Genomic DNA, 27131 nt, shown 5'->3' with positions numbered 1-27131 from the left:
GTTTGTTTTTTTTTTGTTTTTTTTTTTGGAAAATAGAGAATTAACACAAGTAAAGGGAAAGATTTGGGAAAGGGATAAAAAAAAAATGGAAAAATTAAGTAAATAAGTACATAGGGATTGGATAATTATGTCTGCGGGCAGGAGCAAGCATGAACAAATTAGGATATAAACAAATTGGTATATAGGCTTGTATGCAACATTTTGGACCAGTGGAAATGGTCCAGAAGGGTTGTATGGAAACTATTATTACCATTTTTCTTAACAACTAATTTCATTACTTAGCCTAATAGGTTAGATTTACCACAGTACATAATTATCTATTTAAATGTTTATTTTCCTTTTATATCATCTTAATGTGTACTTAAGAATGTATAAATAATTGTAGTTTTATACATATAAAAAAATGGAAAAGGTTATATGTGTGAAAAAAGTACATGATATTTGTGAATTCCTTATCCAAATAAAAATAAAATTTAAAGAAAAGAGAGATAAGGCCAATCAATGTAGTGTCATCGGCAAATTTAATTAGCAGATTTGAGATTTGGGAGTAAAGGAGGGGACTCAGTACGCAGACCTGAGGGGTTCCTGTCTTGAGAGTCAGAGAGGTGGAGGTGAGGGAGCCCACTCTTACAACCTGCTGTTGATCTGACAGGAAGTCCAGGATCCAGCTGCACAAGGCAGGGTCAAGGCTGAGGTCTCTGAGCAGCAATATGTTGATCATCAGTGGTTTCTTTCAGAGAAAACAGCCTGCTAGGTTTAACTGACCGTGTCAACCCTTTACATACTTTATCAACATTGGCCACAGTTGTTTTTCACCCTTTAATGCCTAGGATTCATGGCGTGACATAGTCACTTGGTCTTCTGTTAAAGCCATCAGATTTAGCATAGAGATGAAGAGTTAATTCAATTATTTCTTACTTTAGCCCATCCTCAATCCAGAAATCACCACGGACCCCTGTCTGCCACTTCCCTCTTTTATGCTGGTGCATAGTGACGTAATAGTAGACAGACTCTGCGCTGCTTGGATAACAAGAGCTAATTAAGTGAGAAAGGTATCCCCCTCACTTTACATGTTCATAAATTTTTACAAGGAAAAAGGGAATTGGGATGTACTTTTGGAATTAGCAGGTTCTGTCATGAGACTCTTCCAGCTGAGAGCGGAGTAGGTGATCTAGATGAGTAAATAAGTTTAACACAGCTGTATTTTTGACCTTTTTAATATTATTGAAGCATTTTGGTTCTTTTCCTGGAGGAAGTGGGATTAAACAAATAGTCCCAAACCATAAGCAATACTGTTGAGGTCTTCATGTTATAATATGGTAAAGGCATTGTTGAAGATGCTAGATTGATTTGCAGACATGATAACAGAATTAGAAGGCCAGTTGTTCAGAAAAGGTGACTGGACTCAGACTATTTCCTCTACAAATCAGAAGATTTGAGACACAAGTTAATAGAGGCATTTAAAAAAAATAGTCTGAAGGGTTTTAGCCTGAATCGTTGACTGTTTATTCATTTCCATAAATGCTGCCTGACTTGCTGAGTTCCTCCAGCAATTTGTGTGTGTTGCTCTGAAAGGTTTTGATAGGATGTATGTAGGGAAAATATTTGCCCTTGGTGGAGTGAGTCCAGACTTAGTCATAAATAAAATTGATAATTAAAGTGAGTGTTTGGGGTTGGGGGGGGAAGATTTCTGCCTGGTGAGTGCTTAGAATGCAGAACTTGCAATTGAGTGGATAAAGCAAATAAAACTGATGCATTTTAGGGGAAGTTAGGCAAGTAAGTGTGGAAAGAGTAGAAGGAAATAGTGAAATAGGATTAGATTATGACTGCTGAGAAAAAGTTGGTATGGGCAATAAACATCTTGGAAAAGATTCTGGTGTCCTTTCCACTCTTGAAGAAGGGTCTCGGGCCGAAATGTCGACGATATTCATTCCCATGGATGCTGTCTGACCTGCTGAGTTCCTCCAGCATTTTGTGTATATGTTGTCGTAGGAAAGTTGGCTTGTTTCATAGAAACATAGAAAATAGGTGCAGGAGTAGGCTATTTGGCCCTTCAAGCCTGCGCCGCCATTCAGTATGATCATGGCTGATCATCCAACTCACAACCCTGTGCCTGCCTTCCCTCCATACCCCCTGATCCCTTTAGCCACAAGGGCCATATCTAACTCCCTCTTAAATATAGCCAATGAACTGGCCTCAACTGTTTCCTGTGGCAGAGAATTCCACAGATTCACCACTCTCCGTGTGAAGAAGTTTCTCCTAATCTCGGTCCTAAAAGGCTTCCCCATTATCCTCAAACTGTGACCCCTTGTTCTGGACTTCCCCAACATCAGGAACAATCTTCCTGCATGTAGCCTGTCCGATCCCTTTAGGATTTTATACGTTTCAATAAGATGCCCCCTCAATCTTCTAAATTCCAACGAGTACAAGCCCAGTTCATCCAGTCTTTCATCATATGAAAGTCCTGCCATCCCAGGAATCAATCTGGTGAACCTTCTTTGTACTCCCTCTATGGCAAAGATGTCCTTCCTTAGATTAGGGGACCAAAACTGCACACAATACTCCAGGTGTGGTCTCACCAAGGCCTTGTACAACTGCAGTAGTACCTCCCTGCTCCTGTACTCGAATCCTCTTGCTATGAATGCCAGCATACCATTCGCCTTTTCAACACTATAGACTCAGTATTTTTTAGCATATAAGCACCTGGCAGCCGGGGAGGGAAGAAAATAAAACGAATCAGTGAATCAACATTGAACAACTGGATAGGTCAGAAAGAGGGGTGCAAATGGCATTCCTATCCAATGAATAAATATATCTTTTACTATGGTGAATAATGTACTCAGACAGCAAGAAACTATGTATATGCAAAATAAATATATTTCAACCGCTACCACCTGTACTGGTATAACCTTGGTGGTGGGGGGTTTGGTTCAGATGGTAATTTTTAGTGAGTTGGCAGAACAAATTTACGATACTAAATGCTGCCGAGAGTTGCTGGTGTGAACTTCCTCAGGGATCCTTGCCAACTGCATCCCAGCTTTTGCCTTCCTCTAGAGACCAGCAATGAAGCACCAGCACCCTACTGATTCTTAGCTGAATAGTATGGTACAGGCCATTCAGCCCACAATGTTGTGCTGACCTTTTAACCCACTCCAAGATCATTCTAGCCTACATAGCCTTATGTTTTTTTTCATCCATTAAAGGGTCTTTTAAATGTCTCTAGTGTATCTGTCTCTATCACCAGCCCGGCAGTGCATCCATGTACCTACCACTCTCTGTATAAAAACAAAGGAAAACTCTGTGACATCTCTTTCCCACCCTCCATCCTTTCCTGCAATCACATTAACATTATCCCCTTTTATATTACCCATTTCAGACCTGGGAAAAAGTTGTTGGTGTGAACCTCAAAATTCACACTAACAACTCTCGGCAGCATTTAATATTGTAAATTGATTCTGTCTGCAGAAGTTTGCAAACCAACGCACTAAAAATTACCATCTGAACCAAACCCCCCACCAAGTTTCTACCAGTAGAGGTGGTACACCTCTCTCAAGTCACATCTCATCCTCCTTCATTCCAAGGAGAAAAGCCCTAGATCACTCAGCCTCTCGTAAAATCTAGGTGCAAGCATCCTGGTAAATCTCCTCTGCAGCCTCACTAAAGCTTTCACATCGTATAATGACTTGAACCAGGAGCTCAATTCAATGGCAACGGGTGTCTTCAGAATCAGAATTGCTGGCATATATTGTGTATTGTTTTGCAGAAGCAGTACATGCAGTACATAATTAATAGGTATGGTGGATTCCAGTTGATTGGACCATCAGTTCATCAGCACAGCCACTTATTTGGGACTACTCTTAAAGAACAAAAACTAATCAACAAAATTGCCAGATTCCCTTAGTTTATTTGGGATGCTAGGCTGTTAAATTGGGACAGGGAATGGTTGCCGAGCAGGTTCTAACTATTGTCAGTCGCATGCACTTGTGTGGCCGTTTGAATGCCACACTGTGCTTAGAGCAAACCGTTTTTAAATAACATCAGTTGTGTGTGTGTTTGTATTCAAAAAGCAGTGATTTTTGTCACTGATAGTTGGCAAGAAATAAGTAATAAGACAATTCAGAATTATTTTTCTCACTGGCATGGTATCAGAAATCATCTTAACTGTTAGAATGAAAGAGAAGATTTGGAAGATGCAGTCATCAATTGCATTGTATAAAGACAGTCCTCTAGGTATCTGCACAGATTTTGTTCATTGCACACACTAGAGGAATTCCTCTGTCAATAACTAGTAAGAGCTTGTACACACTTTTATAGTACTGTAGTACTGTACTATTGGTAGTGTTCTAATTTGTTCTGTAGTTGATTTAAATACATAATTGGTTACTCAGTTTGATTTTATTATACACTTTTTAACTATTTCCATGAAAGTGGCTAATTAGGACAGCCTCTTAAATGGGCTAAAATGTACTGGGTCCTTTGTGTCCCAATAAACCAGAATCCACTGTGTGTGTGTGTGTATAAAAACAAGTAGTGCAAAAAGTGAGGAAAAGAACAGTGAGGTAAATGTTCATGGGTTCTTTGTCCATTTAGAAATCTGGTAGTGGACGGAAAGAAGCTGTTCCTGAAACGTTGAGTGTTTCTCTTCAGCTCCTGTACCACCTCGATGGTAGCAATGAGAAGTGAGCATGTCCAGGCTGATGAGGAATGTTCAGTTGGGAACTAAATGTCGGAGGGATAGGAAGGTAGACAGATGGGATGGCGTGGCTCTGCCAGTAAAGAATGGCATCAAATCAGTAGAAAGATGTGACATAGGATCAGAAGATGTTGAATCCTTGTGGGTTGAGTTAAGAAACTGCAAGGGTAAAAGAATTCTGGCAGTTATATATAGGCCTCCGAACAGTAGCTGGGATGTGGACCACAGATTGTAACAGGAAATAGAAAAGGCGTGTCAAAAGGGCAATGTCATGATAGTCATGGGAGTTTTTAACATACAGGTTGATTGGGAAAATCATGTTGGTAATGGATCTCAAGAGACATACATCAAAGTTGCTGGTGAACGCAGCAGGCCAAGCAGCATCTATAGGAAGAGGCGCAGTCGACGTTTCAGGCCGAGACCCTTCGTCAGGATCTCAAGAGAGTGAGTTTGTTGAATGTCTACGAGATGCCATCTTAGAGCAGTTTGTCGCTGAGCCTACTATGGGATCAGCTATACTGGATTGGGTGTTATATAATGAACCAGAGGCGATTAGGGAGCTTAAGGTAAAAGAGCCCTTAAGAACAAGTGATTACAATATGATTGAGTTCAACCTGAAATCTGAATGAAAGAAAGTAAAGTCTGACATAGCAGTATTTCAGTGGAGTAAAGGAAATTACCGTGGCATGAGAGAGGAGTTGGCCAAAGTAAATTGTAAGGAGCTGCTGGCAGGGATGTCAGCAGAGCAGTAATGGTGTGTGTTTCTGGGAAAAATGAGGAAGGTACGGGAACAGATGTATTCCAAAATCGAAGAAATACTCAAATAGCAAAATAGTACAAGCGTGGCTGACAAGGGAAGTCAAAGCTAATGTAAAAACAAAAGAGAGGGCATACAACAAAGCAGAAATTAACTGGAGATAGAGGATTGGGAAGCCTTTGAAAACCTACAGAGAGCAACTAAAAGAATCATAAGAAGGGAAAATATGAATTATGAAAGCAAACGAGCAAACTATATCAAAGTGGATAGCAAAAGCTTTTTCAAATATGTAAAAAAAAGGAAGGTGAGAGTGAATATAGGACTGATAGAAAGTGAGGTTGGAGAAATAATAACAGATGGCAGATGAACTAAATGAGTATTTTGCATCAGTCTTCACTGTGGAAGACACCACCAGTGTGCCAGAGGTTGCCTGTGAAGGAAGAGAAGTGAGTTCCGTTACTATTACAAGGGAGAAAGTGCTCAAAAAGCTGAAAGATTGAAGAGTACATAAGTCACCTGAATCAGATGAACTGCATCCTAGGGTTCTGAAAGAGGTAGCGGTAGAGATTATGGAAGCATTAGCAATGATCTTTTAAAAATCATTGGACTCTGCCATGGTGTCAGAGGACCGGAACGTTGCAACTGCTACCCCACTCTTTAAGAAAGGAGGAAAGCAGCAGAAAAGAAATTATAGACCAGTTAGCCTGACCTCAGTGCTTAGGAAGATGTTGGAGACAGTTGTTAAGGATGAGGTTATGGAGTACTTGGTGACACAGGACAAGATAGGACAAAGTCAGGATAGTTTCATTAAGGGAAAATCTTGCCTGACGAACCTGTTGGAATTCTTTGAGGAGATTACAAATAGGATAGATAAAAGGGCTGCAGTGAATGTTGTATATTCGAACTTTCAGAAACCCTTTGCCAAGGTGCCACACATGAGGCTGCTTACCAAGTTAAGAGCTCATGGTATTACAGAAAAGTTACTAGCATGGTTTGAGCATTGGCTGATTGGTAGTAGCCAGCGAATGGGAACAGAGATTCTTTCTGGTTGACTGCTAGTGGTGTTCCGCGGGGATCACTGTTGGGACTGCTTTTTATGCTGTATATCAGTGATTTAGATGATGGAATAGATGGCTTTGTTGCCAAGTTTGCAGATGATACAAAGATTGGTGGGCAGGTGGTGTTGAGGAAACAGGTAGGATGCAGAAGGACTTAGACAGATTAGGAGAATGGGCAAGACAGTGGCAAATGAAATACAATGTTGGAAAATGTATGGTCTTGCACTTTGATTGTAGAAATAAATGTGCAGACTATTTTCTAGAAAGGGAGAAAATCCAAAAATCTGAGATGCAGAGGGACTTGGGAGTCCTTGTGTAGAACACCCTGAAGGTTAACTTGGTGGTGAGGAAGGCAAATGCCACGTTAGCATTCATTTCAAGAGGTCTTGAATACAAGAGCAAGGATGTGATGCTGAGGCTTTATAAGGCACTGGTGAGGCCACACCATGAGTATTGTGAACAGTTTTATGCTTCTCATCGAAGAAAAGATGTGCTGGCATTGGAGAAGGTCCTGAGGCAGTGCACAAGGATGATTCCGGGAATAAAAGGGTTATCATACAAGGTACATTTGATGGTTCTGGGTCTGTACTTGCTGGAATTTAGAAGGATGGGGTGGGGGGGGGGATCTCATTGAAACCTTTTGAATGTTGAAAGGCCTAGATAGAGTAGATGTGGAAAAGATGTTTCCTGTGGTGGGGGAGTATAGGACAAGAGGGTACAGCCTCAGAATAGAGGGATGTCCATTTAAAACAGAAATGCAGAGAAATTTCTTTGGCCAAAGGGTGGCGAATTTGTGGAATTTCTTACCCTAGGCAGCTGTGGCGGTCAGGTCGTTGGGTGTACTTAAGGCAGAGATTGATGGATTCTTAATTGGACATGGCATCAAAGGTTATGGGGAGAAGGCCAGGGAATGGGGTTGAGGAGGGGAAAATGGATCAGACATGCTTGAATGGCAGAGCAGCCTGAATGGGCCAAATGGCCTAATTCTGCTCTTATGTCTTATGGTCTGATGATGGATGCCATCTTTTTGAGGCATTGCCTTTTGAAGGTGTTCGCAATACTGGAGTGATAAGTAAAATTTGGATAATTTATGTATTTTTAAACTGATATTTTGGTAGAATATGCTTTTTAAATTAGATGAAAATTATTGTTTAATATTAACTTTTTATAGTTTACTAATGTTACAATTCATATTTAAAAGGTGATCGTAACTGCAACAATCCTGCAGACTTGGGGTTTAATAGTGCTGAATCGTCAGATTTTCCAGGTGATTGGATATTATACAAACACCTTTAATTTTTTTTTTGATGTCTCACAGTCTTATAAATTTTCTGGTGTGTGTTGGAGCAGCGTGTAAGATGCTAAACCATTAGGTGCTCTGAATTGGTTTATTATTATCACATGTACTGCAATACAGTGAAAAGCTTGTCTTAAATACTAATCATCGAGATCAAATCATTGAGGTGGGACAAGGTTAAAACAATAAAAATGTAGAATAGAGTGCCACAGTTACAGAGAAAGTGCAGTGCAGGTAAACACTAAAGTGCAGGCTCATAATGAAGTAGATTCTGAGGTCAGGAGTCCATTTTGTCATACTAGGGAAGGATTTACCGGTCTTAGGATATTGGAGTTTTACTACGTCTGTTCAATTAGATGTTCATTATCTTTTGACGTCCTGTAATGCTCACTGTCAAAGCATTGCTGGGAGCAGGGCTTGCTGTTTTTATGGCAGGAAGCGCAAGGCCTTGCTGCTCAGAGAGCCGCCTCTTGATCTCAACGTCAGTATGGGTGCTGGCAGACTTCTGCTTTCCAGGAGAGGAAGATGCAATCATCCCACTGGTTATATTTTGTAGGGATAATGAAGCTGTTACCTACAGTAGTAATGTAAGAACAAACAATGTGGTCGAAACTATTAGCACAGTCCAGAAATTTCACTCCACCTAGAATTGTGGGTCTGTTTGTTCAACGTTGAGATAACACCTCCATAGCAGAATAATTCTTATTATAATTATAGAATCACTTGGGTACAAGTGCCATAGAGAACACATGTTGACAAAGGATGATGTAGATTACATCGATAACCTACCTGCCTCTGTCTCTCCCTTTTCCTCTTCTCTCACACCAGTTAGCTCCATTTGCCTATTTTTTTTCTTGTTTCCACCTATTGCCCCTCTTCCATCTTGGCTGGTTCCATTTATCTCCAATCAGATTACCTCACACCTCCCTCTCATTTCTATATACCTTGTATCTGTTAGCCAGTCTCATTCCTGATGCAGAACATTAACTTGAAGCATTGACTATCCCTTTACCTCCACAGATACTGCTTGAGCTGCTGAGTTCTTCCGGCAGTTTGTTTTTGGCTCCTAATTCCAGCACCTGTCATCTCTTGTCCACCACCCAGTGTTTTGTTGCTGCTTATCACAGGGGTCTCACTGCTGTCATTTGCTTTCCCAGCTCCAGATTGAACGCTTGTCATTGCTGGAGCCAAGGGCCAAGTATCATGGCATTGTGCAGGCCACTGGCATGATATTCAGAGAAGAGGGTCTGCAGGCATTCTGGAAGGGCCACGTTCCAGCCCAGCTCCTCTCAGTCTCTTATGGGGCTGTTCAGGTATGACACATCTCCATTTCTTTCTCAGCCCTTTCTAGCAATATCTTAATGTAGTGAAATATCACTATATTTTTCTGCCTAATAAACTGAGAGTCAAGAGGGAATAGATTCTGGCACCCTCAGCACTATCCTGTCACTGAAATGGTCATCTTGAGTGTGGGTGACTAAATCTTGGGCTCAGAATTTTGAAAATTTCCTGAAGTGTGTATTTATTGTAAAAAAAAGAGTTTGAATCAGGTGTGTTCAGAGTCAGGAGGTCATTGATTCAGATCATGGAGAAGTGCTGATGTTTCCCAATGTGATGTTAAACTTTCCTCTCAGGATGATGCAGAATGTTTCACGGCACTGGTTTAAAGAAATGCAGATCTGTTATCTCCTGACTAGTTTTAATCCTTCTGACAGGGAAAAAAAAAGATCTGTTCATTCTGAAATTGCTGTTTGTGGATTTTTTGAGTATTTTGTGTTGCTAACTTAATAAGATGTAACTTCAAAAGTGTTTCGTAGACCTCAAGGTGTTTTGAATACTTTGAGGTCACAAAAGGAGATGAAAGGATGCAAACCACTTTTAATTTTTAATTGTCTTTGTTGCAAGATGTTTAATCTTTTTCTCCCTTTTTTCGCAGTTTGCAAGTTTTGAATTTTTAACCAAATTTATCCACAATGCCTTGCTCTGCGACTCGAGGAATCCTACGGTGCACTTTGTTTGTGGAGGTCTGGCAGCATGCACTGCCACTGTGACTGTACAGCCCATTGATACACTCCGTACCCGATTTGTGGCACAGGGAGAACCCAAGGTAAGGAAGGGGCAAGCACGTTGTGGCAGCTGCAGTGTTGGAGGGCTGATGTGCATGCGTGTGTAAGTTTTGTGGAGAGGAGACTTAAGTGACTGGGTGGGATCCTGCATTAAAGCCCCATCAAGATATCAGGAAGCTGTAGCTGAGTAACATCAAAACAGCAAGCTTGCCAAGTTGTAGGTAGTCGTTGAAGGGAGGGAGGATGGAATGGTGTAGGTAAGGATGCTCTGGTTAACCTCAAACCCTGTGTGTTCCTGATTGCTGTCTCGACCTCAGAAATGTTGCATGTCAGAATAAGATTTTTTATCTCTGACGTAGATAATTTGTTGTTTGGTGGCAGCAGTATAGTGAAAAGCTACAAAATCACTATAGCTTACAAAAATAAAACACTGTATAAAAAAAAAGATCAAAGTGATATTGTTCATGGACTGTTCAGAATGCTGATGTAGGAGGGGAAGAAACTGTTGAAGTCATTGGGTGTTGGTGTTCAGGCTCTAGTATCTCCTCTTCAGTGGTAGTAATAAGGAGAAGTATGACAGGGATGGTGCACGTCCATAGTGATGGATACAGCTGCCTTGAGGCACTGCGTTTTGAAGATGACCTCAGTGCTGAGGAGTATTGTGCATGGTGAAACCACAGTGCAAGTCCTGTGATTGAACATCATAAAGCATAAACTCTTCTCGGGCTGGTACAGGTGTTGATATTAACTGACATTTTGATGATAAACTCTGCCACCTTCATTAGGGATGTTGATTAGTCACATCTAGTCTGTTGCTATATATACTCAACTCCCATCGTCCGTCCTTCCTGAGTAGTTAGTCCACAACCAGTTAGGTTTCCACTGTCCCACCTTGTTTAAAATCGTATACCAGTTCTTACTCAGAGTGAGACATTTGTCTTTGTTAAAATTTTTATTCTCTAGTCTTATTTCAATGGCTTCCTTCACCAGGAGGGATGTGTGTGTTCTTTGTCCCTGAACCATCAAGATATTAATTTGTATTGTAGGTTTACAGGAATCTTTGGCATGCAGTGGTCACAATGTACAGAGGAGAAGGACCATTGTCATTTTATCGGGGCCTCACTCCAACCATTATGGCTGTTTTCCCTTATGCTGGGTTCCAGTTTGCCTTCTACAACATATTTCACCGTATCTCTAAATGGGCTAGCATCAGCTCAGGTGAGTGAATGGAGGTAGGAATCTCTTAAGGCACACAACCTGATTGGGATAGGGAAGACTCTGAGATATTTGTAACCTTAGGAAGTAGCTGAGAGAGAATTCAGAGTGGAAGTTGCAGAAACGTGGATGCTGAAAGTGCAAGCAATTCCATTGCAGCATCAGGGGAGGCTGCACAAATAAACACCCTGAATGGGTGCCCCCTAATGCACTGAATACTCAATTCCTTGGCTGAAATAAAGGAGATACAATATCTTTCTTGATGCTGTCCATTCAGGTTCTTTTTGAGCTGAGCTAATCTTTTGGAGCTTTCTCCTTTCCAGTTGCCGAGGTCACTCTAGTTCATCTTAACCACTGTCTGTCCTCGACCAGATTCTCCCTCTAGCTAATGACCCCTCCCAGTTCTCCCTTCAAGTTGCTGTTCAAAGCTTCTCTCGATATCTCTGTGGGTTCCTTTTCCCATGTAGAGACTGGCACCTCCATCACTGCTATTTTCACTGCCTACCCAAGATCCTCAATTCTAGACTTTATATGCAGTCTTTAAACTCATTTTTTAACAGTCTTTAACCCATGTAACATTGTCCTTTTGAATCTTTTTATTCCATCTCTCTAGTCACCTAACTCTAGTCATATCACTGTTGTCCCTTTCTGCACTTGCACTTCTGCATTGATGTGTTGCTGGTTTTGTATGTTCTCCATACCAACTTTTATTTTTAACTAAAGCATTTTTCAGAAATAGTAGCTTTTTTTAAGCATCTTGGCATTCCAAGGTATAATGGCCAAGTTGCCACTGGCAGAGGGTATTTTAACTAAGCCCTGAGATTGTCTATGCTCTCTTGTGCCTTCAGAGGACTCAGGGCATCTAAGATGGTTAAGATTGCTAATATTCCATGTGAACAATTTTAAAAAAGGCAAGGATTGTCAACCTTTCTCAACAACTTCGTCTTTCCTCAGCTCGAAGACACTTTTTTTTTGTAATTTATTTTTTTATTGAAGTTCATCATCAAACATTTCCACAAGATGTATTTCAGATACTGTACATATATATCACAAATATATATTTGTCACAAATTTCCACACAATATTTATCTGAGGTATTCACTTATAGAAAGGAGAGGAAAGAAAGAACAATCAAAAGAAGAAAACTATGTACAGAGTAGGGAATGATCTTTTTTTTTACAACATATTCATTGACTTGCGAGAATAAAATCAGGCCTATGTGGTGTTATGTAGTTAAACCATTTTTCCCAGTATGAATCAAATTGTTCCAACTTATGATTAACAGATGCTGTTTATCTTCTCCATTTTGTAAATGTCCATTGTAATTTCCATCCATACATTTAAAGTTGAGCTCTCCTGTGATAATCATTTCCGGGTAAGGATCTTTTTTACCAGCCATCAGCAGTATATTCATTAAATATTTACCTCTTTTAAACCATTCTTGAGGTATATACTCAAAATATATGGTCTTACTTGCTAAGGGTATTTCACATTTAAAGATCCCACTCCAATAGTCTTTGATAATGGGGCATTCCCAGAAAATATGATAATAGTTTGCATTTTGATTTCCACAATTTCTCCAGCTCAGCTTGAAATGATTCTACTACCGTTGTCTGAATTATATGCTTTTGTAAATAGCTCTATCAAACATGTACTTGCCTTGGTTACATTTTTAACCGTCCTATTAACATACTGTCGCATCTGTAAATACCGATAAAAGTCTTGTTTTTCTAATAAGTGTTTCCCTTTGAGCATTTCAAAACTGAATAATGTTCCTTCTTTCATTATATTGCAAATAGCTGTTATTCCTTAGCTGTCCAGTCCTTAAATCTAGCATCCTGTTTATTCGGCATAAAATCCAAGTCATATGCACACCATTTAAGAATTGCAATGTCTCTCTCTAGTTTATATTCCTTTATAATAGTTTTCCATATTTTAAGAGTCCATTTCACCCATGGGTTATCAATATTATTCTCCGTAACTTCCGCCACCTCCAACGGGATCCCACCACTAAGCATATCTTTCCCTCCCCCCCTCTCTCTGCATTCCGCAGGGATCGCTCCCTACACAACTCCCTTGTCCATTCGTCCCCCCCATCCCTCCCCACTGATCTCCCTCCTGGCACTTATCCGTGTAAGCGGAACAAGTGCTACACATGCCCTTACACTTCCTCCCTTACCACCATTCAGGGCCCCAAACAGTCCTTCCAGGTGAGGCATCACTTCACCTGTGAGTCGACTGGGGTGATATACTGCGTCCGGTGCTCCCGATGTGGCCTTTTATATATTGGTGAGACCCGACGCAGACTGGGAGACCGCTTTGCTGAACATCTACGCTCTGTCCGCCAGAGAAAGCAGGATCTCCCAGTGGCCACACATTTTAATTCCACATCCCATTCCCATTCTGACATGTCTATCCACGGCCTCCTCTACTGTAAAGATGAAGCCACACTCAGGTTGGAGGAACAACACCTTATATTCCGTATGGGTAGCCTCCAACCTGATGGCATGAACATTGACTTCTCTAACTTCCGCTAGGCCCCACCTCCCCCTCGTACCCCATCTGTTACTCTTTTTTATGCACACATTCTTTCTCTCACTCTCCTTTTTCTCCCTCTGTCCCTCTGAATATACCTCTTGCCCATCCTCTGGGTCACCCCCCCACCCTTGTCTTTCTTCCCGGACCTCCTGTCCCATGATCCTCTCGTATCCCCTTCTGCCTATCACCTGTCCAGCTCTCGGCTCCATCCCTCCCCCTCCTGTCTTCTCCTATCATTTTGGATCTCCCCCTCCCCCTCCAGCTTTCAAATCCCTTACTCACTCTTCCTTCAGTTAGTCCTGACGAAGGGTCTCGGCCTGAAACGTCGACTGCACCTCTTCCTATAGATGCTGCTTGGCCTGCTGCGTTCACCAGCAACTTTGAATTTCACTGAGCTTATTTTTTTATCACTTTTGTTCTTGGATCCCTAATTCTATGAATTATATTTTCTGCTATTTTTTTTTCAGTTTCCATGCCAGTATTTTCATAGATTTTGATCCACTTTCATAGTGTCTCTGTTTCAGAAACATTGTTTTTTCTGATTTCTTGTGACGCCAAACTATTAATTTCATTCTGAATTTTTAAAATTTCCTCTAACGATCCTGTGCCAAACTCAATTTGTGTTTTTTTTTCTAGTTCCTTCAGCTTATTTTGTAATTCCTCTAATGTTTTATTCCTTATTTTTTAGATTTTTTTTAGATTATGAGGATACGCAGTCCTCTTTTATTGTCATTTAGTAATGCATGCATTAAGAAATGATACAATATTCCTCCGGTGTGATATCACAGAAACACAGAACAGACCAAGACTGAAAAACTAACTAAAACCACATAATTATAACATATGCAACAGTGCAACAATACCATAACTCGATGAAGAACAGGCCATGGCACAGTAAAAAAAGTTCAATGTCTCTTGAAAGTCCCACACCTCACGCAGACTGGAGAAGGAAGAAAACTCTCCCTGCCATGCCCGACTACAGTCCGACTCCGAGTCGTCCGACAACTTCAAACTCTGATCAGCCCTCCGACACCGAGTACCGAGCACCATCTCTGCCGAACGCTTCGACCCCAGCTTCGGTCGCCAGCAGCAGGCAAAGCCGGGGATTTTGGGGCTTTCCCTCCGGAGATTCTCAATCGCACAGTAGCAGCGGCAGCGAACCGGGCATTTCAGAAATTTCTCCAGATGTTCCTCTGTGCTTCTCACGTCTGTCTCCATCAAATCAGAATTGTGTACGGCCCCTAGTTACAAATACAATATCATTTTTTTTCTTATATGAAGATTTTGCTATAATTTTCCCTCTTAAGACAGCCTTCAGAGTATCCCATAGAATGGGAGGTGAAACCTCTCTATTATCATTGAATTCTAAGTAAAGACTGATTCCTTTTTTAATTTTTTCCTTAAAATAGGAATCATTGAGTAAACTTGAATTTAGTTTCCAAATAGTATTCTTTGGTTGTAGGTCAAAATCAACAGATAAATATATAGGTGCATGGTCACTTACATCTATTGTCCCAATTCCACAGGTGATTATTTTGTCTTGATCTTTTCCAAATGTTATGAAATAGTCTAATCTTGTATATACGGAATGGGGGGAAGAATAATGAGTGTAATCCCTTCTGTCGGGGAAAAGGTCCCTCCATATAGCAATTAGACCAACATTTTCCAAAAGAGTGTTAACTTTCTTATGTAAGGACTTTGTTTCGTAAGTTTTTCTATTGGATGAGTCTAACTTTGGTTGTAACTGCAAATTTAAGTCTCCCCCACATATCAAGAGACCTTCTGTTACCATAATATTAGTAATTTTCTGGAAGAAATTAATACCACTTCCTGGGGGGTGTGTATATATTCAATAAAGTAACTGAATTTCCGTCTACATTCCCCCTTACCAGAATATATCTGCCCTCCTTATCTCCCATTTCGAATACTTTTTAAAATTTAGCTTGCTTGAGATGAGAATAGCAACTCCTGTTCTGTGTCCTGATTTATATGAGGAGAAAAACAAATTAGTGAAGCCCATTCTCTTTAATTTTCCATGCTCATTATCACTTAAGTGAGTTTCCTGTAAATATATTACATGGGCTTGTTCTTTTTTCATTTTTGATAGAATTTTACTGTGTTTGATTGGATTTAACAGCCCATTAACATTAAAATAAATGAATTTTACTTTGTCCTTAGCCATGTGTATTTATCTGTTAGTATATCATTGAGATTTGCAGAATATAACTTAATCAATCTACTCCCTGAACAAATAAGAATCAAGAAACGCGAATAATAAAAAAAAAGGTAACAAAGGTGTGATTCCAAGGCTGGGGTCTCTAGATGACCCTGGGTTGAGCTAGAAGAAACGCCTAGCCGTGGAGGATAGCCCCTCCTACCTGTGAGTTGAGGGCCCCCGCTGCAGTACCTATAAAAGTAAGTTTAAAAATCTATGTCTGTTACACAGAAATGATATCCCTGTGTATTCCTCCCATATACAGTGGCATGCAAAACTTCGGGCACCCCTGGTCAAAATTTCTGTTACTGTGAATAGCTAAGCGAATCAAAGATGAACTGATTTCCAAAAGGCATGAAGTTAAAGATGACACATTTCTTTAATATTTTAAGCAAGAAAACTTTTTTTATTTCCATCTTTTACAGTTTCAAAATAACAAAAAAAGTAAAAGGGCCCCAAAGCAAAAGTTTGGGCACCCTGCATGGCAGTACTTCACTTTAACTTCATCAGTCCACAGGACTTGTTTCCAAAATGCATCAGGCTTGTTTAGATGTTCCTTTGAACCTTTTGAGTAGAACTTTTTGGCCGCAATGAGCAAAGGTATGTTTGGAGAAAAAAGGGTGCAGAATTTCATGAAAAGAACCCCTCTCCAACTGTTAAGCACGGGAGTGGATCGATCATGCTTTGGGCTTGTGTTTCAGCCAGTGGCATGGGGAACATTTACTGGTAGAGGGAAGAATGAATTCAATTAAATATTAGCAAATTCTGGAAGCAAGCATCACACCGTCTGTAAAAAAAAGCTGAAGCTGAAAAGAGGATGGTTTCTACAACAGATAAAGAACCTAAACACACCTCAAAATTCACAATGGACTACCTCAAGAGGCGCAAGCTGAAGGTTTTGCCATGGCCCTCACAGTCCCACAACCTAAACATCATTGAGAATCTGTGGATAGACCTCAAAAGAGCAGTGCATGCAAGATGGCTCAAGAATCTCACAGAACTAGAAGCCTTTTGCAAGGAAGAATGGGCGAAAATCCCCCAAACAAGAATTGAAAGACTCTTAGCTGGCTACAAGAAGTATTTATAAGCTATGATACTTGCCAAAGGGGGTGTTACTAAGTACTGCCATGCAGGGTGCCCAAACTTTTGCTTCAAGCCCTTTTCCTTTTTTGTTATTTTGAAACTGTAAAAGATGGAAATAAAAAAGTTTTCTTGCTTAAAATATTAAAGAAATGTGTAATCTTTAACTTTATGCCTTTTGGAAATCAATTCATTTTTTACTCGCTTAGCTATTCACAGTCACAGATATTTTGACCAGGGGTGCCCAAACTTTTGCATGCTACTGTATATTCTCATTTAGGTGGGGGAAAAGGAGTGAATGAATGAATAAAAAAAAAATTGAGTAATATAAAATCCACATTATAATACGTATTCCCTGAGATAGGTATATCACCATCTATTTTTGCTTCTGTTTAGTTTATCAGCACTTTTAAAGTTAGCCAAACCTTACGGCTCTTCTGGAGGAGGTGAGGGCTGTCTTCGGAGAACTCACAGTCCCTTCCTAATATCCTCTTGTCCTCCTCCCATCCCCTGCTTTCTCGGTTCTCTTATTATTTCCCAAGCAGATCGAGATAACTGCTCAGCCAGACTTTCCCTCGGTTTGACCACGCTAATGGGCAGCCCTCTGTTCCTCATGTTTGTAGTCGCCTCTTCCACCGTCTGATATAGCTGTATCCCTCCTTCGTAAAATACTCTCGGTTTAGCGGGGAGGTACGGGGTTTGGAATTTAATCTTTTCTTGATTTAATATTTGTTTCGCTTTGGAATATTCCTTCCGTTTCTGTAGGACCGCCGGGGGGTAATCTTGATCAAAGTATATTAACTTCCCGTTCCAAAACACCCTCCTCTTACCCCAGGCCCTTCGTAGAATCTCCGCCTTGCTCTGGAATCGAAGAAATCTAAGTACTATCGAGTGTGGCTTACTTTCTCTGTCTTTGGGAGGCCTCGGGACGAGTGCACGATGCGCCCTGAATTTCAATCTCCATAGTTGGAATCTCCAGCGCTTCCTGCAGCAACTTTTCTACAAACACTGTCATCGACAATCCCTCCGCTCCTTCAGGAATATTATAAATCCTGATATTTTTCTGTCACAATCTTCCCTCCTGGTCAAGCAATTTACTCTCCTGTTGATTTAATATTTTTATCCTCTTACTTAGTATCCGTTCCACGTTTTGCACGCGATCTTCCACCTTCTCAATCCGAGTCTCAACCACCGCTATTTTCTGATTGACATTGGTGAGCTCTGACTTTATATCGTTTAGTTGCTGTTTTATATCTTTTTGGACTTCCCTTATCTCTTCCAGAATTTTTATCCTATTTGCCACTTCGCCTGAATGTGTAGGAGAGCCGCTCGTTGTACCTCTCTCTTCCATAGGCTCCACAGTGATGCATTTTATCTCCATTCTTTTTCCCCATTCTTGCCCCCCTTATCAATTCAGATATTTTTGGACGATCTTATATTTGATGGATTAACAGAGCAAAATTTGCATTTTTCCGGAGGAGCTGTTGATTTAAGCTGCCATTCTGGATGATGATGTCACCCTCGAAGACACTTCTTAATGGTGCCGGTATCTCTTAGAAGCCTTGTCTCTCTGCTGTAATACAGGGAGTCTGGTGACAGGCTTTCAGCAAGATACCAAACAGCAATTCAGTAATGACCTAATCGTCCGTTTTAGTCATTGCTCTGAGAGACTATTGACCTGGATATTGGGGACATCTCCCCAATGGTGAAAATAGTGATATTTTATCATCTTATTTCAGTTCCAGGATTCATCAGTCATTCAGCTTCCTATCTGGCTTCAGCTGACACTGAACTACATTCTTTTTTTGTTCAAATATCCAGAAAAGGACCTGCACTACATTGACGACTGCATTGGTGCTGCTTCATGCGCCCATGATGAGAATTTTAATTTCATCAACTTCGCCTCTAATTTCCATCCTGCCCTTAAATTCACTTAGTCCATCTCTGACACCTCCCTCCCCTTTCTCAATCTCTCTGTCTCCACCTCTAGAGACAGACTGTCTACCAGTATCTTTTATAAACTTATCAATTCCCATGTCTATCTTAACTATACCTCTTCCCACCCTGCCTCCTGTAAAAATGCTATTCCTTCTTCTCAATTCCATCATCTCTGCTGCATCTGTTCTCAGGACATCAGAGATGTTGTCTTTATTCAAAGAACAGGGTTTCCATTTTTCCATTTCTCCACCGTTAATGCTGCCCTCACCCACATCTCCTCCATTTCCTAAACATCCACACTCACCTCATCTTCTCACTGCCTTAACAGGGATTGTCCTCACCTACTGACCCATGAATCTTCACATTCAACACATTCTCCACAATTTATGCCATCTTCAATGGGATCCTATACCAAACATCTTGACCTCCTCCTAGAAATATAGAAAACCTACGGCACAATGCAGGCCCTTCGGCCCACAAAGCTGTGCTGAACATGTCCTTACCTAGAACTATCTAGGCTTACCCATAGCCCTCTATTTTTCTAAGCTCCATGTACCTATCCAGGAGTCTCTTAAAAGACTCGATCATTTCTGCCTCCACTGCCGTCGCCGGCAGCCCATTCCACGTACTCACCACTCTCTGCGTAAAAGAAACTTACCCCTGACATCTCCTCTGTACCTACTTCCAAGCACCTTAAAACTGTGCCCTCTCGTGCTAGCCATTTCAGCCCTGGCAAAAAGCCTTTGACTATCCACACGACCAATGCCTCTCATTATCTTGTACACCTCCAACAGGTCACCTCTCATCGTCTGTCGCTTCATGGAGAAAAGGTCAAGTTCACTCGACCTATTCTCGTAAGGCATGCTCCCCAATACAGGCAACATCCTTGTAAATCTCCTTTGCACCCTTTCTATGGTTTCCACATCCTTCCTATAGTGAGGCGACCAGAATTGAGCACAGTACTCCAAGTGGGGTCTGACCAGGGTCCTAGATAGCCGCAAGATTACCTCTCTGCTTTTAAACTCAATCCCACGGTTGATGAAGGCCAATGCATTGTATGCCTTCATAACCTCAGAGTCAACCTATGTAGCAGCTTTGAGTGTCCTATGGACTCGGACCCCAAGATCCCTCTGATCCTCCACACTGCCAAGAGTCTTACCATTAATACTATTTTCTGCCTTCATACTTGACATACCAAAATGAACCACCTCACACTTATCTGGGTTGAACTCCATCTGCCAATTTTCAGCCCAGTTTTGCATCCTATCAATGTCCCGCTGTAACCTCTACACTATCCACAACACCTCCAACCCTTGTGTCATCAGCAAATTTACGAACCCATCCCTCCACTTCCTCATCCAGGTCATTTATAAAAATCACGAAGGGTAGGGGTCCCAGAACAGATCCCTGAGGCACACCACTGGTCACCGACTTCCATGCAGAATATGACCCATCTACAACCACTCTTTGCCTTCTGTGGGCAAGCCAGTTCTGGATCCACAAAGCAATGTCCCCTTGGATCCCATGCTTCCTTACTTTGTCAATAAGCCTTGCATGGGGTACCTTATCAAATGCCTTGCCAAAATCCATATACACTACATCTACTGCTCTACCATCATCAATGTGTTTAGTCACATCCTCAATCAGGCTTGTAAGGCATGAACTGCCTTTGACAAAGCCATGCTGACTATTCCTAATCATATTATACCTCTCCAAATGTTCATAAATCCTGCCTCTCAGTATCTTCTCCATCAACCACTGAAGTAAGACTCACTGGCCTATAATTTCCTGGGCTATCTCTACTCCCTTTCTTGAATAAGGGAACAACATCCGCAACCCTCCAATTCTCCGGAACCTCTCCCGTTCTCATTGATGATGCAAAGATCATCATCAGAGGCTCAGCAATCCCCCTCGCTTCCCACATGTAGCCTGGGATACATCCCATCTGGTCCCAGTGACTTATCCAACTTGATGCTTTCCAAAAGCTCCAGCACATCCTCTTCCTTAATATGTACGTGCTGAAGTTTTTCAGTCTGCTGTGAGTCATCCCTACGATCAACAAGATCCCTTTCCGTAGTGAATACTGAAGCAGAGTATTGCTTCATCCTCTCCCCCACCTGCTTTCTGCAGGTACCACTCTCTCTGCGGTTCCCTTGTCTATTCATCCATCCCCACCACTCTCCCTCCTGGCACATACCCTTGCAAGTGATCAAACTGCTACACCTGCCCATTTACCTCCAGGGCCCCAAACAGTCCTCCTAGGTGAGACAACATTTCACCTGGGGTCATCTTTTGTATTCATTGCTCCTGATGTGGCCTCCTACGTTGGTGAAACCCGATGTAAATTTGGGTCTGTTTTGTTGAGCACATGCATTCCATCCACCAAAAGCAGAATTTCCCAGTGGCCAACCATTTTGATTCCTAACCTTATTCCAGTTTTGACCTGACAGTCTATGGCCTTCTCTTCTGCCACAATAAGGGTATTCTTAGGGTGGAGGAATAACACCTTAAATTCTGTCTGGGTAGTCACCAAACTGATGGCATGGACGTTGATGGGTCTTTCTGCTTTATAAAAAAAATTCACTCACCCTCCCTTCTTTTTCCATTTTCCCCTCTGGCTTCTTGCCTCTTCTCCTCATTTGCCAACATCTCCCCATTTGACCATAAGACAAAGGAACAGAAATCGGCCATTTGGCCCATCGAGTCTGCTCCGCCATTTTATCATGAGCTGATCCATTCTCCCATTTAGTCCCACTCCCCTGCCTTCTCACCATAACCTTTGATGCCCTGGCTACTCAGATACCTATCAATCTCTGCCTTAAATACACCCAATGACTTGGCCTCCACTGCTGCCCGTGGCAACAAATTCCATAGATTCACGACCCTCTGACTAAAAAAATTTCTTCGCATTTCTGTTCTGAATGGGCGCCCTTCAATCCTTAAGTCATGCCCTCTCGTACTAGACTCCCCCATCATGGGAAATAACTTTGCCACATCCACTCTGTCCATGCCTTTCAACATTCGAAATGTTTCTATGAGGTCTCCCCTCATTCTTCTGAACTCCAAGGAATACAGTCCAAGAGCAGACAAACGTTCCTCATATGTTAAACCTCTCATTCCCAGAATCATTCTAGTGAATCTTCACTGTACCCTCTCCAACGTCAGCACATCCTTTCTTAAATAAGGAGACCAAAACTGCCCACAGTACTCCAAGTGAGGTCTCACCAGTGCCTTATAGAGCCTCAACATCACATCCCTGCTCCTATACTCTATTCCTCTAGAAATGAATGCTAACATTGCATTCGCCTTCTTCACTACTGACTCAACCTGGAGGTTAGCTTTAAGGGTATCCTGTACGAGGATTCCCAAGTCCCATTGCATCTCAGAACTTTGAATTCTTTCCCCATTTAAATAGTAGTCTGCCCGTTTATTATTTCTGCCAAAGTGCATAACCATACACTTTCCAACATTGTACTTCATTTGCCACTTCTCTGCCCATTCTTCCAATCTAACCAAGTCTCTCCGCAGATTCTCCGTTTCCTCAGCACTACCGGCCCCTCCACCTATCTTCATATCATCAGCAAACTTAGCCACAAAGTTATTATTATTCCATAATCCAAATCATTGATGTACAATGTAAAAAGAAGCGGCCCCAACACGGACCCCTGTGGAACACCACTGGTACCCGGCAGCCAACCAGAATAGGATCCCTTTATTCCCACTCTCTGTTTCCTGCCAATCAGTCAACGCTCTATCCACGTATGTAACTTTCCCGTAATTCCATGGGCTCTTATCTTGTTAAGTAGCCTCATGTGTGGCAACTTGTCAAAGGCCTTCTGAAACTCCAAATATACAACATCCACTACATCTCCCTTGTCTAGCCTACTGGTAATTTCCTCAAAAAATTTTAATAGGTTGGTCAGGCAGGATTTTCCTTTAAGGAATCCATGCTGAGTTCTGCCTATCTTGTCATATGCCTCCAGTTACTCTGTAACCTCATCCTTGATAATCAACTCCAACAATTTCCCAACCACCAATGTCAAGCTAACGGGTCTATAATTTCCTTTTTGCTTCCTTGCCCCCTTCTTAAATAGCGGAGTGACATTTGCAATCTTCCAGTCCTCCGGAACCATGCCAGAATCTATCGACTTTTAAAAGATCATCGCTAATGCCTCCGCAATGAATTTGCCTTCATCTCCCCTGGGTGCCCGTCTTTCTCTTTCTCCCATTGTCCTCTCTCCTATCTGATTCCTTCTCCTCCAGCCCTGTAGCTTTCCCATCTAGATTAGATTAGATTATAGACACGCAGTCCTCTTTTATTGTCATTTAGTAATGCATGCATTAAGAAACGATACAATATTTCTTCTGGAGTGATATCACAAAACACAGGACAGACCAAGACTGAAAAAACTAACAAAACCACATAATTATAACATATAGTTACAACAGTGCAACAATACCATAACTTGATGAAGAAGTCCATGAGCACAGTAAAAAGTTCAAAGTCTCTCAAATGTCCCACATCTCACGCAGATGGGAGAAGGAAGAGAAACTCTCCCTGCCATGTCCGACCACAGTCCGAGTTGTCTGAAAAACTTCGAGCCTCCGATCAGCTCTCCGACACCGAGTACCCAGCACCATCTCTATCCGAACGATTCGACCTCAATCTTGGTTGCCAGCAGCAGGCAAACCCGGGGATTTTGAGGCCTTCCCTTGGAAGATTTCTCGATCGCGCAGTAACAACGGCAGCGAAACCTGCGTTTCAGAAATTTCTCCAGATGTTCCTCTGTGCTTTCACATCTGTCTCCATCAAATCAGAATTGTCCACCTGGCATCACTTATCACCTTCTAACTATCCTCCTTCCTGCTCCTCCACCTTTTTGTTTGTCATCTTCCCTCTTCCTTTCCAGTCCCAAAGAAGGGTCTTGGCCGGAAACGTTGACTGTTTATTCATTTCTATAGATGTTGCCTGACATACTGAGTTCCTCATTTTTGCGTGTGCTGCTTTAAAAGGAAGAATTATCCCTTTCACTTGTTTGTTCCTTTTTTTCTAAGGTAATATACAGAATCTCGTGTGTGGTGGATGTGCAGGGATCATCAGTAAAACTCTTACGTACCCCTTTGACCTTCTAAAGAAGAGACTGCAGGTAGATGGCTTTCAGCAGGCTCGAGCCGCCTTCGGACAGGTGAGGAATTGCAGGCCTGTGCCTTTTATTCTGCTTGACAAGATATTCTCATTGTAGTACTGTGATTCCATTGTTGTGTCAGCACATTACATGGCTGCTGACAATTGCACTTACATACTATCATTCATAGCCCAATACATGTGCCTGGTAGTCTATTAAGAGTAAAGATTAATACTGAGGTCAACCTAGCTGAACATGCTGCACCTTGCTCCAGTGAGTCATTCTTTCTCACATATCTGTGCTGTTGCTGTGTCTGCAGAACTATGACTGACTTATTGCCTGTTACGCCTGTGGGCATTCGAGGCAACAATGAATATCTTCCATCTCTCTCTGTTCTTGGCCATCATGCTGTTGCACACAGATGTAGAAGGATTCTTCTTTGCTGTTTCTGTGACAGTTTTGTTTGACCGGTTAGGGTTGTTAACCCTGAGTTGAACTCCTGAACCTGGAGGACCACCCTTAGTCTGGCTCCTAGCCTTCGACCTTTTTGCCATGGGTGACCCTACCGTAAAGCCTTGACTCCAGCCAGCATCGCTCTCTGGGTCATTGAGGCACACAAGCCTCCAAACCCAACGACAAGTGTGTGGACCTCTTGGAGGTATAACTGACTAATAATCATCCAGAAAATGTGACACTTAAACATTCTACCATTTTGAGAGTGCAATTGTTTTTTAACAAATATAATCTTGTTAAGTGACCACAAATATGGCTAATACTAGAAGGCACAGGTTTAAGGTGCTTGGAAGCAGGTACAGAGGAGATGTCAGGGGCAAGTTTTTTTAGGCAGAGAGTGGAGAATGGGCTGCCAGCGATGGTGGTGGAGAGATACAATAGGGTCTTTTAAGAGACTCCTGGATAGGTACATGGAGCTTAGAAAAATAGAGGGCTATGGGTAACTCTAGGTCATTTCTAAAGTAAGTACATGTTCGGCACAGCATTGTGGGCCAAGGAGCCTGTATTGTGCTGTAGGTTTCTAAACATTGGAATATCTGTGTAAAAAGATAGCTGATGCCTTAGTGAAGGAAACTCGCCACTTTGTCAATTGCAGTCGGGTACAGCAGACTAGACCAGGTGCCTAACAACACACTCAACGTCACTATCATTTCCAGAAGCATCCTCGGGTTGACAACAATGTGCAGAACTGAACACAATAGTTTCAGTACACAGGACAAAATGAGTCACTGCAGGGTACAGTGGGTTGGGATGGCTCAAGGATGGAGAACATGGTGTAGGCATGGGGAGATGACATGTAGTAGGGTAGGAGTACCAGTGATAACTCCCATGTCCTTGTGTGTTTCAGGTACAAACCTACAAAGGGTTCCTGGATTGTGTGTTTCAGGTGGCTCAGAATGAGGGGCTGAGAGGATTCTACAAGGGCTTGTCACCCAGCATGGTAAAAGCTGCCTTTTCCACTGGACTTGTATTTTTCTGGTATGAACTCTTCTGCAATATGTTGAACAACTACAGATTGAGGGGAGACCCAGAACACCAGCAGCAACTGAGTAAAGGTCTCAATGGCAAGCAATCACATTCAGCCAACTCCTCTTAATTTTCACTTGTCTGGCCCAAATCCGCTGCTGATTCTTGCTTTGTGTGCAGACAAATGAGTGCACAAGTCTTGGGATTCTTCAGGAAATATGATGTTTTCTTGGGATGTCGTCCCGTTCCACAGTGTAGTACTGCTGTTCTGGGGTCAAGCAGAACTGAGCAGAGCTATGTGTTACTGTGTGTGAAGCATGTGCCTGCTGAGGATTCCTGTATTCAGCTTAATGTGCCATTGCTTAAGTTATTAATATTTAATTTTCTAATGAGGTGCATTTATTTGGTGATTTGTCATTTTGGATGCAGGTATTTACATAAACATACTTGATACAAACGCTATTATGTCACACCAAGTCTGCTGCCTCCTGTCAGTACTTGAGTGGTGTCAATTTTTCCTCTAGGGTCAATGCTGTTTTTACTTGAGTGCGGTTGTGGGGAGTAGACAGAGGTATGCAGAGCTTTAACATTGCTCTGTGTGACTGCTTATTATAAGAGATTCCAAACTGCTGGCTGTGAATCTCACACGGTGGTATTATAGCAATGTGCTGGAGGAGCTCAGCACATTGACAACTCCTTTCCTCGCACAGAGGCTGCATGACCTGCTGAGTTCCTCCAACAGTTTGTTGTTGCTCCAGCTACAGTCTCATTTCCTCTGTAATGATTTCCAGAACTACACACTGGGCTTGGACCAAGCTCAACAATGCTCTCCAGGGCTGAACAATCTAAGTGTGTATCAGTGGTGACGCAGACGTGATACAAGGGACTGTCTACAATCATTGGCAGCCTCAGAGTACAGAAGGAATATTTTAGGTGAATGCCAAATCTGTGCAGTTTCTGCTGCAACTTATTTTGAAATTGCATATATTTTAATATATATTAAAATGTTTATACTTTTAATATTTATGTATATTTTATAAATAAAGTGTGAAGTCGAGGATTCTGTTTGGTTGTAAAGTTCTTCCTCTCTAATATTGCTGTCTGATTTGGAACAGTTATATTATGCACAAAATTTCATCATATGTAAGATGGGTGACTTTGATTACAGTGTTAGGGAGGGATATTGTCAGAGCAGAGAATGCTTGTTGCTTTTCAAATGCTAGCACAGGGATCTTTTAACATTCATTCGAGCCTCCAGCATAGAGAGGAGAGGGCACAACTCAACACTTGACCAACAGGTATCACCTCTGTGCAGCACTCTCCAGTACAAGTATGTGTAAGTCGAATCCGGATAAAGTCACTCAAAGACCGTATAAGTACAAACTCTTTACTCAGTCACTCAAACAGGAACAGTCTGTCTGTGACTGTTCCTGCCCGATCCACCAAAACTAACTAACAATTCCCCTTACAACACGGATATATTTGTTCAGATACCCCCCCCCCCCACACACACACACACACACACACACACACACGCAATACAGGCTGGAGACAAAGTTATCCACTACGTGACAGCACCAAAAGACAAATTACAGAATAGGCATAATGGACAGAACATACAGAGACAGGCTGGAGTGGTCCTATCTCTATGCGTGAGTGCACAAGGAGA

The 27131-nt window shown here is 41.8% G+C and overlaps 1 protein-coding gene across 1 annotated transcript in view; it reads left to right on the top strand.

Moving 5' to 3' along the window:
- slc25a19 (solute carrier family 25 member 19) overlaps positions 1-26516 on the top strand; it is a 36430-nt gene extending 9914 nt beyond the window's left edge. Inside the window, exons 2-6 of the mRNA XM_063030917.1 lie at positions 8963-9118; positions 9742-9912; positions 10918-11089; positions 23913-24043; positions 25344-26516. Coding sequence (XP_062886987.1) covers positions 8963-9118; positions 9742-9912; positions 10918-11089; positions 23913-24043; positions 25344-25592 — 879 coding nt within the window. The 3' untranslated portion in view covers positions 25593-26516. The remainder of the gene's footprint in view (positions 1-8962; positions 9119-9741; positions 9913-10917; positions 11090-23912; positions 24044-25343) is intronic.
- The last annotated feature ends 615 nt before the right edge of the window (positions 26517-27131 follow it).

Source organism: Mobula hypostoma, chromosome 22 (genome assembly GCF_963921235.1).
Source record: "Mobula hypostoma chromosome 22, sMobHyp1.1, whole genome shotgun sequence".
In the NCBI taxonomy this organism is placed as follows: Eukaryota; Metazoa; Chordata; class Chondrichthyes; order Myliobatiformes; family Myliobatidae; genus Mobula; species Mobula hypostoma.
The sequence above is the reverse complement of the archived record's forward strand: the minus strand, read 5'-3'. Positions and strand labels throughout refer to the sequence as shown.